The sequence below is a fragment of the Leptosomus discolor genome, chromosome 3, assembly GCF_034619465.1.
Source record: "Leptosomus discolor isolate bLepDis1 chromosome 3, bLepDis1.hap2, whole genome shotgun sequence".
Classification (NCBI taxonomy): domain Eukaryota; kingdom Metazoa; phylum Chordata; class Aves; order Leptosomiformes; family Leptosomidae; genus Leptosomus; species Leptosomus discolor.
Window position 1 is genome coordinate 67906687 of NC_141393.1, and position 17860 is coordinate 67924546.

General features: G+C 58.6%; 2 protein-coding genes across 3 annotated transcripts in view; one reads left to right on the forward strand and one right to left on the reverse strand.

Moving 5' to 3' along the window:
* Positions 1 to 2330, reverse strand: part of ASTN1 (astrotactin 1) — a 55945-nt gene extending 53615 nt beyond the window's left edge. For both annotated transcript variants that reach the window (XM_086462381.1, XM_086462380.1), the window contains exon 1: positions 2048 to 2330. In XM_086462381.1, coding sequence (XP_086318507.1) covers positions 2048 to 2330 — 283 coding nt within the window. The remainder of the gene's footprint in view (positions 1 to 2047) is intronic.
* Positions 2331 to 11672: 9342 nt separating this feature from the next.
* On the forward strand, positions 11673 to 17371 carry BRINP2 (BMP/retinoic acid inducible neural specific 2). The gene is made up of 7 exons (XM_009948397.2): positions 11673 to 11974; positions 13829 to 14019; positions 14193 to 14383; positions 14773 to 14878; positions 15237 to 15473; positions 15688 to 15910; positions 16255 to 17371. Exons 1-7 carry the CDS (start codon positions 11673 to 11675, stop codon positions 17369 to 17371), a joined length of 2367 nt encoding a protein of 788 aa, XP_009946699.2.
* Positions 17372 to 17860: the final 489 nt, after the last annotated feature.

Here is a 17860-nt window from a genome sequence, read left to right on the forward strand (position 1 = left end):
GGAGGGAGATGTAACATGGTATTTCCCAGGAATCCTCAAGCCAAAACCCTGGCAAACAGGGGGCCTGCAAGGTGTTCCCTCCTGCCAGCCCAGTCCCCAGCCCCAGCACCCTGGGCAGGGAGACTTGTAGTGGGACCACCTCTCTGTTTCCATAGCTCAAACCCCTGCGTGCCAGGGGCCAGCTCAGCCCCCGTGCACCCACAGGCTCTTGGGGGACGGATGAAGTAGTGCCCAGAAGAGTGCAGTCACCACCAGGACATCAGGGTGCACTGATACAGGGCCAGCTGTCCTTGTGTCTGTCCAGTGGCCATAAGCAGAAGGAGGTGAAAGCAAACCCCTGCCCAGCAAGCCCTGGGTGCAGTGGAGGCTGTCAGAGCGGGTGGGTCCTTTCCTGTGCTGCCCAGCATACGGCACGTCATGGATTTGAAAAATCCCGGAGGAAATTCCTGCAGTACCAGCCAGGGGCCATGCCCAGGGACCCCCACCCGAGCAGCATCATGCATCCCCACCCAGATGCTCCCCACTGGCAGCATCCCAGGCTCTGGAGCCCATCGGGGTCCGGCTCCCTGGGACTGAATCCGAGGGGCCAGGGGACAAGCACCCGTGTCGCCTTTGGGGCGTCGAAGTGGCGCGGGGTTGGCGGCCATGCCTGCGCATCCCCTGCATCCGCTGCGCTGCCGCCCTGTTGCCACAGCAACGCTCTCCGGCCTCCGCCGCAGCATCCCGCAGCACAGGGCTTGGACCGGGGGATTGGGGGGCAGCACAGCCTGCTGCCGCCTCCCCGCACGACACCCAGCCTCGAGCAAACAGTCCCTGGGTGCCCCCACATACATTTCCCCATGGCATAAACTGCCCCCCACCTGCCTCCGCCTTTCTCATGGGAGAAGGGGGATGCTCACACAGCAGCGAGCACTGCCCTGAGCCCACGCAGCACCCAGGACTCAGGGCTTCTTTGTGCACAGAGAGGTCAGGGGCCGTGGAGGTGATGAATTGCTGGAGAGAAAACCCAGACTGGGTCCACTGCTATACTCTGCCTGCACACAAGGGTAGAACAGAGGGGCAATGCTGTGCAAAGCAACACACCAGTGCTTCATTTTCAGGCCAACATCCAGACGAAGGTGGCATTTAAAAAACTTCACAGGGCACCCAAGGTGCTGCTGGAGCAGCAACGGATGGACAAGGCTTTCAGGAGGTACACACAATCCCCATGGGGCTGCTGGGAAAGCCATTTGCCCAGGGTAGGGGATTACATACAGGCGGTGGTAAGAAACTGGTATTCTGTACAAATATCACTAAAAAATAGAAATCTCAGCAACATGTTCCAGGTGGCGTGGAGGGAAGCGGGTCCCTGTGCACAAGTGGCAAAGGCCTTACTCTGATCCCAGCATAAACAACGGAGCAAATCGTTGGCTTTTTTTGGTGGGAGAAAACTGAAGAAGCCCATCAGATTTGGGCAGGTGTGCTTCACACAGTGGGTGAGGCGCAGAGGCCTGGCTAGAGTGGGTGGGAACCACCTGAACCATGTGAGCAGGCCAAAGCCTAAAACCTGGGGCAGGAGTACCGGAGACGGCACACGCAGGCGGGATGGGAAATGCCGGGCACTGGAGTGTTTTTCCACCAGGCTGCAGGAAAGGTGACTCTGCTCAGGGGCAGACAAAGCAGAAACCCTCACCTCCAGCCAGCCACACCGGTAGCAGATTGCGGGCCTCCTGCCAGCACAAGCTGCCGGTGACCATGCATGGAGCTGGAGACAAGCCCCGTGGATGACAACCTGGGGATGCACCGAGCACCCCAGGCCTGCAGCATCTCCATGGCATCCAGCCTGGTGCTGCAGCTGGTGCTGAGGTGCTGCAGCGGGGTGAACCGGCACCAGGGCCAAGATGCTGCAGCGGGGTGAACCGGCACCGGGGCCGAGATGCTGCAGGGTACCCGCACGCCGGTGCCGCAGGGAGGAGCCCCGCTGCCGGGGATGCTCGGGGCCCGCCGCCGGGAGGGGAGGGGGCCCACCGCGTACCGGCGCTGCCCGCAGGCCCGCCCGGAGGCTCACCCAGCACGAAGTAAGGCAGCTCCGTATTCTCCAGGTCATCCACCACCACCATCTCGCCGGGGAAATCGTTGCGGACGGAGAAGAGCAGCTTGGGCTCGGCGGCCGAGGGGCCGTGCATGATGCTGAGGTCGTTCTCCCGCAGGAAGGGCAGCGCCGACACCGTGATGCTCTTCAGCTTACACTCCAGCTCCTTGGCCGCCGCCTCCGCCGCCGCCTCGGCGGGGCCGCTGCCCGCCGCCAGGCAGCAACCGGCGAGCAGGGCGCACAGCCCGGCCAAAGCCATCTTGGAGCCCCGCGCCGCGCTCCCAGCGCCGGCCGGGCGGGCGGCGGCGGCGGCGGCGGCGAGGGGCGGGGACGCGGGGCCCGGCGCCTCCCCGTGCGGCTCGGCACGGCGCGGCGCGGCGCGGCGCGGCACGGCACGGCACGGCACGGCACGGCACGGCACGGCGCGGCTCGGTTTCCCCGGCCCCGCGCCTCCCCTCTCCTCCGGAAAACCGGGAGGACTGCGGAGCCGTGCGGTGGCGGGAGGGGTGCCGGTGCTGCCCGGCTCAGCTGCCTTTGCCTCCTTCTGCACTAACTTACAGGTACAGCCCCCCACCCCCCCACAAGAAATCATGGACCTCCGAAGTCCCAAACCTCCAAAAACCCAGAAGAACTCACGGACCTTCAACATCCCAGGAGAAGACCCCCAAAGCCCCCAAGCCAGTGTGTTATGAAAAATACAAACATATTGGGTTATTGAGAGCGTAAAGGTCAACCCCAAACCTGCTGGTTCTTTTTGCACCGGATGTCTTTCATTCTGCTCTTTAAGTGAGTTCGAAGCAGCACCAAGAGCTTGCCCAACTGCCAAACCTTCCTGCAGACACCTGTAGTTCTGCAGCCAAAATGTTCTGACAGTAAATGTTCTCCTCCCAGTGTGGGGTGAAAGGCCCAGGCCTCACCACGGCAGGAACACATGGCCACACCGGTTTGGTTTTCCCCCTCAGAGGCTCCTGACGACTGACACCCGTGGAGCAGAGGGGTGTGGAGGCATCGTCGCCCTGGAAGCAGAGCTCCCACCCCACGAGCTCCTCACCAGCTCCTTGTGGGGGGTCATGGCTCCATCCTGACTGGTGCCTCCAAAGAAACCCACACAGAGCAGATACACCATACTTTAAAAAAATCTTGCAATTTTTTTTTTTTTTTTTTTTTTTTTTTTTTTTAGGTCTTTCTCCCTCACCTTGCAGCAGCTGCAGGGATTTCCCCAAATTTCTCCTCCCTCATTTGTGCCAGCCATGAAGCTTAACATCCTCCCGTGTGGGCATTGCAAGGCAACAATGCTGTGCCCCAAACATACCGAGTGGAAGAGCCACAGTGGGTGCTTTTCCCCAGACCTGTTTCTGATTTATAATAACCCTCTCAGCTATCCACTACAGTTTGGGGAGGAAAAGCCACGCTCACCAGAAATGACACATTTTCAATGCCAGCCTCATTAGCAATCAGAGCCAAGAACTGAACAAAACATAAAACAGTGAGGATGCAGCAGGGTGTGTTTCAGCAGCACTGTCCCCCTCCAGCACTGATCAGCTGCAGCTGGCAGCAGAAACAATAAAAAAATCAGGAAAAATCAGTAAAAATGAGCAGTGGTGTTTTGTAGGAAGGGGCACGGCCCTCATTTTGGGGGGCACAGGGAAATTGGAGGGCCTCTCCCAGGCCCTTTCTCTGCTCACCTTTCATCAGGGGACACAAAATCCTTAAAAGGAGTTTTCCTGGGGGGAAAAAAAAAAAAAAAAAGTGCAATTGCATTATTCAGAAGGGGTTATCAAGAAGGTCCTTTCAGCTGCTGTTTGAAAACGGAGCGTGTCCCCAGGAGTGGTGCCCCATTAACACCTACACCACATGAAGGGGAGCAAACAAGGGGCTTGGCAGGAGGCGTGACTAATACATACAGATAAATAAAGCATTGAGAAAGAAAACAGCGGAGAATGGCAAATCCGAGGTGACTGGCAGCATCCTCCTGCTGATCACCCACAACACCCGACGCGTGACATCCACATACCAAACTGTTTACTGGTATTGATGGCGTAACTCGGCACAATCAGGATTCCTTCAAAGTCCGGACGAAGCCAGTGCCAATGCCCCACCAGGGCCTCGAGGCAGCGACCCCTCCCTGGCACCGTGGGGGCACCCACCCGGCCCTTCGGCGGGGACATGCGGCCTTGGGGGCCGGGAAGGAGGGAGGGGAAAGGCCGGCGGGGCTCAGAAGCCCCCGCGGCGCTGCGGCCCAGTGACCGGGCTGAGCGCCCAGAGCCGCGACCCCCGCGCCGCTCCACGCGTGTCCCCCCCGCCGCTCCGCCCCGCCCCGCGCCGGACGCGCTATCACCAATAGGAAGGCGCGGGGAGGCCGGCGGCGCCTCTCATTGGCTGCCGCCTCTGCATATATTATCGAGCGGCGGCGGCGGCGCCCGCGGAGCGCGGCGGGACCCGGCGCGGGGCCGGGAGCGGCAGCGGGAGCCCGGTCGCGGCGGGCGCGGGATGCTGGCGGGGCCGCCTGCCCGCCCGGCCATGGGGCGCCGCGGGGCGGCCGGGAGGCGGCGGCGGGGCAGGGCCCGGGGCCGCTGAGGCGGAGCGGGACGGAGAGGCGGCCGGTGCCCTGCCGGCGCTGAGTGGGAGCCTGAGGTAAGTCCGTGGGGTCGGGAAGGGGGTGAGCTGGCGTGGGGACGCCGCCGGTGGGTGGGATGGTGGGCGGGAAGGGGAAGGAGCGGTGTGGGGGGAGCGGCGGCCCCGCACGGCGGAGATCCCGGGTACTGCCGTGCGCGGTGGCGGAGACGCGGCTCGGCCGCCGCCGGCTCGCTCGGTGACCTTGGTCAAGTTGTCTCCCTGCTCCGGGCTCGCTTCGCAGCCTCCCCGACGAGGACGGGTGTAGAGGAAGGCAACGAGCCTTTCCCGAGCGGGAGCCGCCCCGGTGCCCAAGCGCGGGGCCCAGCGGAGCCGGGGGGCTGCGACCGGCCGGTGGAACCGGGTGCTGGCGGGCTGCCGGGGTAAACAAGATGCCCGGGAGGCAGGAAACCTGCTGCTGCTTGGGCAGCGTGTCCTGCGCCGGAGGAGGTGCCGGTGTGAGGTGCTCCGGGACCGCAGGGACGGGGGGAGATGCCCCCCGAAGTGCTCGAACTGTACCGCTGGGCATACATAAATCAACAGGAGAGGTCTCCCCTGCCCCGTGCTGCAACGCAGGGCCCCGCTGCCACCGGCTTTCCCGCCGGAGCACCGGGCCGAGGCGAGGAGCGGGCGACCTGTCGGAGGGTGTTTGCTCACCTCGAACGCTGCGTGGGGTTACCAGCGCGGTGCCGGTGACCGCAGCCTCCGGCGGCTCTGGGAGACGGGGTTCCCCGGCTGCGAGGCTCAATTCCCTTCACCGAACGCTATTTTTTTTTAGTAGGAAGCAAAACTCTGGATCGTTAAAGCACCTGTCGTGCCCTTTCTTAGGGGGACCCGCATGCCGCTGCCCTCCCAGGCTGCCCCGGAGCAAGGGTGGTGGTACCAGGGCTGCCCCCCGCTGTGGTCCCGGAGACTGGGTGCTGTGGGGCTGGGTGGGACCTGCCGGCAGATGTCAGTGTCCCCTCTCTGTCAGCAGCCAGGAGGGTCTGTACCAGCCTCGGAGATGTTGCAAGGAGCGCCTTGCACTTTTTTTTTCCAAGCCGAGGCGCTTTGGTGGGGTTCAGTGACAGTTTTGAGACCTGGGGAGCAGCGGGGTGCTGGGAAGGGGGCTGGCCCCACTCTGACATCCCAGATCTTCCCCCTCGCTCTGCCCAGCACCAGCCACCGACTGCCTTATTTACCCTGTGCTGCTAATGCTGAACTACCGCCTTGCCTCACTGCCCACCCCTGGCACTTGTCACCTGTGCGAAGGCAAGGGAGGGATGGGAGGGAGCGGTCCTCACCTTGCGCTGCCCCCAGCTCCTGCATGGGGCTGGTACTCGGCTTGCGGGGTCCGTCGGGGGGCGCGTGAAGTGGGGAGGAGACATCCTCTTCGGGAGGGGGCTGCAGGGATGCTCTTCCCTGGCCCCAGAGACTCATCTGCCGGGATGCTTCGGGCTGAGAGCTCAGCACAAGGCGGGGGAAGCCAGCGCTGCTGCCGCCGCCTCGCTGGGGGGAGTTGTATTTTGCACATTGCTCTTTTAAGAGGCTTTCCGCCTGTGGGTGTGAAAGTCTCGGGTGAGCAAAGCCAGAGGGCAGAACACATGGTGCTGGTGCGACACGCTGCACACAGCTGCTATCTCCCCTGATGGCAGCCCAGGCTTCATCTCATTTGATGTCTTATGCAAATCCTTAGCTCCCTGAGTCCTGGGATTTTCTGCTATTTTTCTTTGCTTTCAACTTCAAGTGCCTTGCTCTTAAGGATGTGAAGAAAAGCTAATAAAAGGAACCCAATTCATCAAGTCTTGCAGGTTTTTAAACCAGTCTCATGAGCTGGGGAGCAAAGGCAGTGACTTAAAGTCACTTAGCTATAGTGACTGAAAGGGCTACGGGGGCTGGTTCGCAGGACCCTAGCGAGAATTGGTTCACAGCCACGGTTGTGATCTTTAACATCCCTGTGCGAGCAAGGAAGGCAGGCTCCAAGGTGGCTGTCTGGAGGTGCCTGGAGCCGTGTCTCTGCAGGCTGGGTGCCAGGTGGCTGACAGCATCCTGCCGTGCCCGCTTTGCCAGCGATTACTGTGCTGCTGTCGCTCCGGCGGTGCCTGGCTCGCTCTCTTAATTACCCCAGCAGATCAATGAGGCCCTGGCGCTTCCTTGGGAGCGTGCGGGTGTGAGCTTGGCAGCTGCAGCTCATTGCAAACCACGACAGAGCCGGGGGCGGCAGAGGAGGCAGCAGTGTAGACAGGGAGAGACCGAGCTGGGTGCAAGGGAGCTGGGTCCCATGAAGCCCCAAGCAAGGTTGAGTACTCCAGAGTGAGGGGCTGAGCATCCTGCAGGATTGAGCCCTTTGCAATGGTCTGTCCCAGGGGTGCAAGTAGCAAAGCAAGAGGTGCTCTGGGTGCCTGTGTGAATTCACATAGGCACAGTTCAGCTGAGTCAATCCGCTTCAGAAACTGAACTGCACTTAGCCTCTGCCCAGACTCTTTTAAGTGGCCTTAATTTGATAAAGCTTTCCCATATTTAATGAAAGGTGACTCGGTTGCCAAGTTTGACATTCATTCCCACTAAAAGGCACCCGTAGGGAGCTCAAGACACATCCCGACTGCTCCCTCCTCCCGCACGGATGCATCTTTGCTCCTGCTGTGCCCCAGGGACCAGCCCCTGTGGCTGGGTGCATCCTACAGTTCTGCCACCGACAGGTATTGCTTTGCCTGGCACAGACATCAGCTGCTGCTTTTGCTCTGGGCTTCTGCTCAGTGTTTACAGGGGGTAGGATCTTAGTCTGTCCAGAGTCCTGTGCTTCCCCACAGCACCCAGCAAATACCACCACAGCCTCTCCCCAGTACACAGTTCCCAGTTTATTTATCTCCAGATCCACTCCTGCAGCACGAAAGGGCAGAAATCAATGTTAATGTCCCTGACAATTAGCTAACATCTTAATTATCGAACTCAGCCTGATTAGTAGTGGAATGCGTGGCTCTGGAGATGCCGTCTTCATGGAAGCAAGCAGGACCTTAGCATAGCTCTGCAGGATGTTGCTGCTGTCACCGTCAGTTCCAAGGGCAGTACAGAAAGTCTTCTGCAGCTCACCCGAGCTGCTCGCCAGGCACTTGAGCATCCCCATCCACACTTTGCACCATCCTGCCTCAGTCTCTTGAGTCTTTTTGGATGAGGACACCACCACAGAAGCAGTCCTGTTGCCATCTCAAGGGTGGGAAGGCGCTCTAAAAATTGCAACAAGCTATTTTTAAGGTGCAGCTTGTGACAAGTGACAGTCTGAGCTGTGCATTGGCCATCACCAGGGGGACACTGGGGCATTATGCTGGAGGTAATGGGGACGTTGGAGGTCTGCAAGGAGATCAGGAAGACTTGGCCAGGAAGGAGGTTGTGGTCCTGGGAAAGTTTGCCAAGAATATTTGCATTGGCACTCTTCTTCCTTTGCTTTAAGGTTTTTATAGAAGGGGGAAGGAAAAAAAAAATAACAAGCTGGAAGTTTTCCAACTTTTGTGATGCAAAACCCTAAATAAAAAAAAAGAGTAGTCAGACGCTTCTCATCAAATCTTCATTCTTTTGGATCAAGGAAAAGTGATTAGAAAGTTATTTCCAGCTCTAGTAGTAAGGTCAAGGGAGTTACTCATTTCCGAAGAGCTTTGCTCTCCTAGGAGGATGCTGATGTGAGCAGGTGGAGGTGCACCCCAATAAGCATTGCACCCAGCCCTGCAGAGCAGCAGCAGCAAAACCAAAGCCAACCCCCCCTTCCCCCTGCCAGCTGCATGGACTAAGGGCTGTATGGAGCTATAGCAATTTCTGCATGTTTTTGCTTGTATCGATCAGGGGTTATATAAAATAAATTAGCCCAGCTAATGATGGTGCAGGAAAGCTGCTCCTCCGGGATAAGGTTGCTGTGTAACTCAGTGCAGCTCCTGTGCAGGCCCTTCTGCCTGCAGTGGCTTGCCCATTCCTGTCTGACTTGGGGCTTCAAGTGTCTGTTGGCAAGGATGCTCATGTGCGTCAGTGCCTGTCCCCACGCAAGAGCCTGCCTCAGAGGTGCCAGCACTCATGGCGTAAATAAGAGGCAGGTGTAAATAAGAGCTCATTTAGTAAAGTTGGAAACTTTGCTGCTTTTAAGGGACTCCACGCCAGAAGGACACCTTTGCTGGATTTGCACCAGCCAAGCACTGGAAATACACAGTTCCGACAATTTTTATTGCTCTGTATTAAACCATGGCCACAACGAAATATCTCATGTTCAGCTATGAATCTCAGAATAAGCTCCCCAGGGAAGGCAGCAGAGCAGGCTGAAATGGTTTTAGCTGGTTTGAGGACTGCAGCCCAAGGAAAGAGGTGGCCCAAGGTGGTACCACCCCTAATATCTGTCCCCATGATGGCCACCCAGAAGAAGTTTCTGCCTTGAGCTGCAGTGCTGGGAGGGGAGGTAGGAGAGGGGGCCTGGAGGGGAAGGACAGAATGAGGAGACCCTCTTGGGGAAGGCACATGGAGGTACCCCCTGTGATGGTGGTGGCAAGGGGGTGGTCAGTGGTGGCGGGAAGCTGTTAGCACCCAGGATGGTTTGCTGGAAGAGACAGTGCTCTGCCTGGTCTCCCCAAAAGATCCCCTATGTGCTTTGAATCAAAAGGAAGGATGCTGCCACGTCCTCCTGATTTTCACCAGGAAAGCCTTGGGGAGGAAAGTGGGGTGACTGGTGCGAGACCATCCATACCAGTCTGTGGTGGTGTGTAGTGGTGACTGATGAGGCCAGTCTCCCAGGGCATTTGTGGAAAAGCATCCACTTGGCTGTACAGACCCAGGCAGGGGGAGAGGAGAGAGGGGGCCAGCCAGGGAGCAGCCTCTGCCCCCCAGCCCAGCCCCATCTTGGCTGGAGTGGTCAGGAGATGAGGAGATCAGCCATGCCAAGCCTGTTTGTGGTGCAACAGGCAGGCTACCTAGTGCGCTGGTTGTTTAAGCAAGGTATTCTGCTAGCACAGCCATATTTAATGCTACAAGCAGTATGTTTTCATGAGCAGGGTTTAGAAAGATGCTGTTCAAGGAGTGCTTTCGCCTCGGCTTCTTGGCCGAGAGCCGGAGTGCTCCTTTCCTTCCTGCTGTATGGGAGAGGGACCAAGTCATGGAGGGTTTAGCCCATGGTCAGTATCTAAACCATCTGTAGGATTTGCTGCCAGGCCTTGGCTCCCACCATGCCCTCCTGGGCACGGCAGCTTTTCCCTGCTCCCTGGGTCACCCTGTACAGCACAGCAGCAGGACTCATGGCTGCAGGGCAGCAGGGGCCTGGGAGGGTTTAATCCTGAGCCTTGCATGGTCCCCAGGCTGCCTCAATTTTCATTGCATCTGCAGATATTCTTGGGGAGAAGGGCAAGGTGCTTGCCTGTTTTAGGCAGCTGCTGCATCCCGGCTGCTTGCTTCCCGCTTTGGTTGCAGGCAGGGAAGCAGGCAGGGTGGATTTCAGAGCAGCCAAAGTGCCTCAGCTGCTCAGCCATCACCCACACGTGGCAGTGCATGAGCAGCTCTGTGAGCAGCTGGCATTGGGTCCTGCCATGTTTCGGGGGGACAGATGCCCCCTCCAACACTCGCGGCGCAGAGTGAGGAAACCCCAGCATGGGGGCATGTTCATTTGGGCCAAGATTCGACCACATCATGGCCATGGGGGACTCCATGTGCCAGGCGCAGGAGGCAATGACTGGGGTGTTATGTGGCTGTCAGCAAGGCTGGGAGAAAGCAGGGTGACATGTGGAAAGATAGTGCAAGGGAGACAGAAAAAACCCTGCCTGCTGCTCCTGCCTGCCCCGCTGCCCCAGCACCCCAATCAGGTGATGCAAAAATCTCAGCTTTTGTTTAAAATTAACAGGGCCCCAGCCTCAAGGGCTGAGCGAGAAGCTGAGAAAACGTAATCAAAGTGCACCCTCAAGGGTTTAAAGATAGAGGAGAGGGAGAAGAAAAAAATTAAAATAATAATAATACATGTTAAAGCACAATGATTCATCTGTTTGGGAGAACATGGGGCTGGTGTGTGCCAAGTAGGGGCAAGCGTTTGGGCTTCAGGCCCCCACCGGCCAACTTCCTGGAATAAAAATCACCTCCCTTGGAAGCACTGCAGTGATGGGCTCTCTATAGGCAGACGGTTCTTGCTGCCTGGCAGGATGCTGTTTGTACTAGCGTTCACTTGCAAATTCAAGCTCTGACCCAGGGTCCGCTGCTCCCAGCGAAGCTCCATCTTCACTCCCGCAGATACTGCCATGCTGGGCCATGAAAGCAGAAAGGTCTTAGCTTGAGATAAACATCAAGTGCATTCAAAGCACCACTGCAATCAGCCCAGCCAGCCCTGGAGTGGACATCCATCCATCCATCCATCGTCTCAGCCTCTGGCAGGATGCGAAGGAAAGTCTAACATAAACCACACACAACTTAGCCCATACCTAAAGAAGCTCATATTTTCCAGTTCCCTAGGTGTATTATCTTTTAGCCCCCCCTGAAACAACCTGCACATGCTTGTGATGGGCATCCCCAAAATGCAGGACACAGAGGCAGCCCACCTTCCCCACAATACGGGCACCCCGTAGCAGCAAGCTTGGCTCACCAGGCTGATGCATAGCAGAGATAAATGTAAAGAAAAAGCCAGAAATTTCTCAAACAGGCACTAGCTAGGTTTTCATTTAACTTCAGCAGCAGCCAGCACCTTTAACTCCATAAACTCTTACTGCCTGTGGCACAACCCGTCCATGCCTGATGCGTGGCTCTCCCTGGAGCATGGCTTTCCCTTGATCAGCATCCCAGCAGCCTCCCCAATGCGAACCCCATCTTCCCTTAGCTTGTGGTTGCACCTGGTTCATATCCATGCTGAACTGGCCCCACCTGGCACCTCGCCTGGCGCAGCCACCCAATGCTACCAGTCTCACGGGGCTCCCTGCTTCGCGCGGTGCCGTTGCAGGGCAGGGCTGTCCCGGAGGATCGCCGCGGGGTGAGAGAATGAAGAAGCCGGTCGGGCGGCAGCAGGATGGGGCGGCAGGACCTCCCACGTGCTGACGGGCCCCCGCCGATGCTCCCGTGGCCACTGGCCCTCCTGGCCCTGAGTGCGTGCTGCCGCTGGGGGGTGGCCGGCGGGACAGGCAGCACAGTGCCCCAGCAGCATGCTGCCCCTGCAACCCCTTCCTCCTCCTCCTCATCTTCCTCTTCCTCTGGCCGGGCACCCCTCGACTGGCTCCTCACTGACCGGGGACCCTTCTACCGAGCCCAGGAGTACGTGGACTTCATGGAGCGCTATCGACAAGGTTTCACCACCAGGTACAGGATCTACAGGTGAGAGGCCATGGGTGCCCCGTGCTGGAGCTGGGAGGGGGCACAGCAGGGTGGAGAGGGACCTACTTTAATCTGCACGAGCAGACCACTGTGTGTGGGAGGAGGCTGCCCATTGGGAGAGATGGCGCATAAGTGTATGTGAGATGTTGCTTTCCCATGGAATATAACAGCAGCCTCCCCCAGGTTGTTCATGTCATGGCTGGGATGGGCTCCCAGCAAGATTTGCCCTGAGCCGGAAGTGATTTAGTGTGCAGGTTGAGATGGGATCAGCCCTTATAGTGGGAGGCACAGAGGGATGCTCCTTTGTCCTTTTGCTGTGCACAGACACCTCTGTCCTGAATTACTGAGCCTGCCTGGATTGCCAGGCATCTGGGGCTGGGATGCTGCTGGGGCTCGTGAAGAGCCATCCTGATTGACCCCCAGGCATGTCCCCAGTGCCAGCAACCTACAGACCACAGCAATGGGATGCTACGTGTGTGTGGGCTAATGCTGGTGGGTTTTCTTGCTGGTGGAGAAGCAGGCTTGGCAGTGGTGGTGTCCGCTGACCCCAGCAAAGGGCCACCCCATGACAGCCAGCGTGGGAAAACCACTCCACCACCTCCAGGAGCTGTTACCTTCTCCTAAGGAGCACTTTTGCCTTCTTCTCCTTGCTGGTGCCAAGCCCCGGGTGTTTCCAGCAGTGGAGCAAAGCCAGGCTGCTACCTCCTGGGGGAGCTGACGTGGGTGCCTTGTTATGCAGCCTGGCAGCCCCAGAGAGCTACTCTTACCCCCTTCCTATGTGCTGACGCTGCCATGCCAAGGGACCCACATACTCCAGGGATGCTGCTGGTGACGGTGGTGGAGGAGCCGAAGGGACGGCGGCCGGCTTGCACCTCCTCCAAGGCGGAGAACCTTCTAGCAGCCTTTGGGGCTTGCTTTGCCTGTGGGATGGGGGTACCCAGCACAGGGCTCCTGGCCCCCCACTGCCATGCACCCCAGCACCCAGGGAGTGTGCATGCAAGCATGCCCCTGTCCCTCACCCCTAGCTCCAGTCCTTGCCTAAACATCCCACTTTCTGGGCCTAAAAATCGTGATGGGAGGCAACCCGGCACTTGCCAAGCCCCTTGTCTGCTTTGCACCCACCCATCCACTGTTCCCTCCTCCTCCCTCTCCCTCCTTTCCCAACCAGCCCTAATTAAACTGTCTGAAAGCTGCTGCCTCGTTTTAATTAGAGCAAAATGCCAAAGATTACGCTGAAATCAGCTGCTGGTTGTTTATGGGGCCTTTGGTTGTGTGAGGCAGCGGAAGGCTGGCGGCTCCCCCCCGTGGGGCCCAGTGATGCTGGGGGGGGCGGGTGGGGCACATTCACATCCTCCGAGGCTATGAGGGGACCCACTACATCCCAACACCTCCAGCTTCCTACAAAATGCTGCTAGTACTTAAAACCATGAAGCCCCTAGATGTTGGATTTTCACCCGGATACATAGGGATGGGGATGGAGGGTGGACGAGGCCCATCCAGCCCAGTGGGCTGGAAAAGGCTCTGCCCTGCCCTGGGCTGTGATTAATGCCCACCGGAGGTGCCTGATTAATCAGTATCAGGCATCTTCGCTGCTTGTAGCTCATTATTGCCGTTGATGGCTTAGGGAGGGACAATGCTTTCTTCCTGGCTGGATCTATAGCTGGTGAGTGTGCGCAGCGGGTCCTTCACTCCCATTGCGGTGATCGGGAAGTTGGGATGGTCCCAACAGGAGTCTTTCCACCTACTAATCCTCTGCCCCAAGGTGGAAATTTGGGACAGCGGAGGGGATAGCATGCACATGGCATGGCCAGACCAGCTTTGAGCCCTCTCCCCATCGCTGCTGTCCTCCCACAGAGAGTTTGCTCGCTGGAAGGTGAATAATTTGGCCTTGGAGAGGAAAGACTTCTTCAGCTTGCCACTTCCCCTGGCCCCTGAATTCATCCGCAACATCCGACTGCTGGGACGCCGGCCCAGCCCCCAGCAGATCACCGACAGCCTCATCAAAAAGTATGGGACCCACTTCTTGCTCGCTGCCACGCTGGGAGGTGAGTGCTGGTGGGTGCGCGCTCCCTGCTTGCTTCCTGCTCCCTTCCCTTTTCACAAGGCAGCGTGCAAAGGAGGGAGGGAGGGAAATGAGCACTGCAGGAGAAATATGGCCAAGAAAGGGAATGGGGGGGCAGCTCAGCAGCTCCCCAAAAGCGTCACATTTCCCCCCCAGGAGAGGAGTCCCTGACCATTTTTGTGGACAAGCGCAAGCTGAGCCGGAGAGCAGAGCCTGCCGGGGGGGCCGGGAACAGCTCAGGGGTCTCGCTGGAGACCCTGCACCAGCTGGCAGCCTCCTACTTCATCGACCGGGAGAGCACACTGCGCCGGCTCCACCACATCCAGATTGCCACGGCCGCCATCAAGGTAGGCAAGGGTGTGAGGGAAAGGGCAGCGTGGGGAGATAGTGGCCCTGGGCATCGCCCAGGGCCCCTTAAAGCTGGTTGAGACCCTAAAGCAGCATCACACCCCAGGGAGGGGAGATGAAGGGGGAGAGCAGTCAAAGTTAGCACATCGTGTTATTTATGGGAAATTGGGCACGCTAATAAAGGCACATTTTTCAGCGGGCTGCAGGCAGGGCTGCTGCCTGTCAACAAGCCAATTAGCAGCCAATTAGTTCTCTCTGAGCATCACCTCACTATGGGGAGTGGGGCACAGCAAGCCTGGCCAGCAGTTATCTGCAGCACTTTTGGGGGGGTGGCATGTGCCCTGGGTCCCCTCCTGTGCCCCTGACCACCTGCGGGTCCCTCCTTTAGGTGACTGAAACACGGACGGGGCCACTCGGCTGCAGCAACTATGATAACCTGGACTCGGTGAGCTCTGTCCTGGTGCAGAGCCCTGAAAACAAAGTGCAGCTCCAAGGTAGGATCAGGCTGGTGGGGACATGGTGATGAATGAGTGCCACCATGGGATGCTCATGGGTGCGCACTGGGCCACAGGGAATGATGCTGGCTTGAGATGCTGCTTTTAATTTAAGGGCTGGGGAGGAAGGGGGATGAAAATAATCAAAGCTGGGCAGGATGAGGTTGTTGCTCCTCTGCCAAAAGGAGCCAAGATCAATGCAGAGCCCAGACAAGCGGCTCCACAGCAAATTGATATGATAATCATGCAAAGGTGGGAGCCCGGGAAGGCGAAAGGCTCGCTCCCTCCTTGCCTGGGTCATGTTTTCAAGGGGGCCTGCCTGTGCCCTGACACTCTTGGGGCTGCCTCCTGCTCACAGGGCTGCAGACGGTGCTCCCCTCCTACCTGCGGGAGAGGTTCGTGGCGGCTGCCCTCAGCTACATCGCCTGCAGCTCGGCCGGGGAGCTGGTGTGCCACCGGAGTGACTGCCGCTGCCAGTGCCAGCCTGCTTTTCCCCGCTGCAACTGCCCTGAGGCTGACATCCAGGCGCTGGAGAGCAGCCTGGCCCAGCTCCGTCGAGCCTGGGAGAGCCACTACAGCCAGTTCGAGGAGTCAGGTGAGGCTAGGGAGACCCCAGCAAGCACCTCCTTCCCTGCAACTCCTCCTTTGGGAGCAACCCAGGCTGGGTGGTGGGGCTCCAGGGCAGGATCCAGGGTGGTTGTCTCACTGTGAAGACCTGAGAGCCCAGGTGGAGGGAGGTTACCTCCAGCCCTACCTTCACTGCTTGCTGTCCTGGGTCTGCTGATGCCATCTCTCTCCCCCCCCCAAAGAGGAGTTTCAGGCCCTGGTGAAGAGGCTCCCTGGGGATCATTTCCTGAACAGGACAGCCATCTCCCACTTCTGGGCCATGGATCTGGACGTCCAGCATCGCTACCAGCAGCTGGGCACCAGCCTGAAGCTGCTCTCCAGGAAAACCCACCGACTCATCCGACGGCTTTTCAACCTCAGCAAACGGTGCCACCGGCAACCTCACTTCAAACTGCCAAAGGAGAGGTAGGGTGCCACAGCACCCCTGTCCCACGCCAGGGCTCAAAGCCCCGAGGGGGGTTCAGACCCACGGCCCACCTCCCTGTGACTGGGACTGGAGGAGCTCCTACCTTGCCAGAGGGACGCCAAGGGGTAAGCAGGCAGCAGTAGCAGCCGTGCCACCCTGGGATGTGGCCCTGAGAGGCTGGGTCCAAGCCTGGAGGTGGAAAATGGGGCTCAGTTCATGGGGGGCCACCAGCAGTGCAGAAAAATGAACACAAGGTGGGCAGGTCTTCCATCCCTAGGGAAAGTCAGTCATGCCCCAAAGATGCCATGTAAACATCTCTCCTCCCGTGTCTCTTCTCCACCAGGTCCCTCCCTTACTGGTGGAGCCGCGCACAGTCACTCCTGTACTGCAGCGAGACCACCGTGCCTGGGACCTTCCTGGAAGAAAGCCACAGCTGCACGTGTCCCTCCGACCAGCCGTCCTGCCAGGGGTCCATACCGTGTGCCTTGGGCGAGGGGCCAGCCTGCGCCAGCTGTGCAGAGGACAACAGCACCCGCTGTGGGACCTGCAACCACGGCTACGTGCTCACCCAGGGCTTCTGCCGCCCCGAGGTGGCCGACTCGCTGGAGCACTACCTGGGGCTGGAGACGGACCTGCAAGACTTGGAGCTTAAGTACCTCCTGCAGAAACGAGACAGCCGCATTGAGGTGCACTCCATCTTCATCAGCAACGACATGCGCCTGGGGAGCTGGTTCGACCCCTCCTGGAGGAAACGCATGCTCTTGACCCTGAAGAGCAACAAGTACAAGCCTGGGCTGGTTCACGTGATGTTGGCCCTCTCCCTGCAGATCTGCCTCACCAAGAACAGCACGCTGGAGCCTGTCATGGCCATCTACGTCAACCCCTTTGGGGGAAGCCACTCAGAGAGCTGGTTCATGCCCGTCAACGAGGGCAACTTCCCAGACTGGGAAAGGACTAATGTAGATGCCTCTGCCCAGTGCCAAAACTGGACACTCACCTTGGGCAATAAGTGGAAGACTTTCTTTGAAACGGTCCATGTCTACTTGCGGAGCCGCATCAAGTCTCTGGATGACAGCTCCAACGAGACAATCTACTATGAACCTTTGGAAATGGCAGATCCATCCAAGAACTTGGGGTACATGAAAATCAACAGCTTGCAAGTCTTCGGCTACAGCCTGCCCTTTGAACCGGATGCTATTCGTGACCTGATCCTTCAGCTGGACTACCCCTATACCCAGGGCTCCCAGGACTCAGCCATGCTCCAGCTGTTGGAGATCAGGGACCGGGTGAACAGGTTGTCACCCCCTGGCAAAACCCGCCTCGACCTCTTCACTTGCTTGCTCCGCCACAGGCTGAAGTTGGCCAACAACGAGGTGGCAAGGATCCAGTCCTCCTTGAGGGCCTTCAATACCAAGCTGCCCAATGCACTAGAGCAGGAGACGGGCAAACTGTGCAGCTAACGACTGGGGCTGCTCAGATCTTGAAGTGAGGGTGCTGGGAGAAACAACTCCCCCGGAGGGGGAAGGGAAAAATAACCACCCTAAGAAATTAAATCAAGGCCTTACCTTAGTGCCAACTGCGTGCTTCCATGGTACACCCAGTGACTGGCCAAAGAGATGCAGGGCTCAAGCAGATGGAGGACACCAGCAGGACTATGAGGAGGGGTGGCTCACGCCGCACAGACTGGCTCTGAGCATGGGGACAATGCCAGCATGGCCACTCCATCGGTGGCTGGGGAGATGCACCGATGGCCAGGGGGGATGTGGTTTGGACAGAGGGAGCTGCTGGGCCCACCAGAGCAGATGCCAACCTGCCAGTGGTGACCTTCTCGGCACCCCAACTTTTGTAGTCTTTTTAAGAGAGGTTTCTACTGGCGCCTTTGCTTTTGCATCCCCCACAATCCATCCATCCTGCAGGCATGCCCTCTCACACAGCGCAGGGGCGGAACC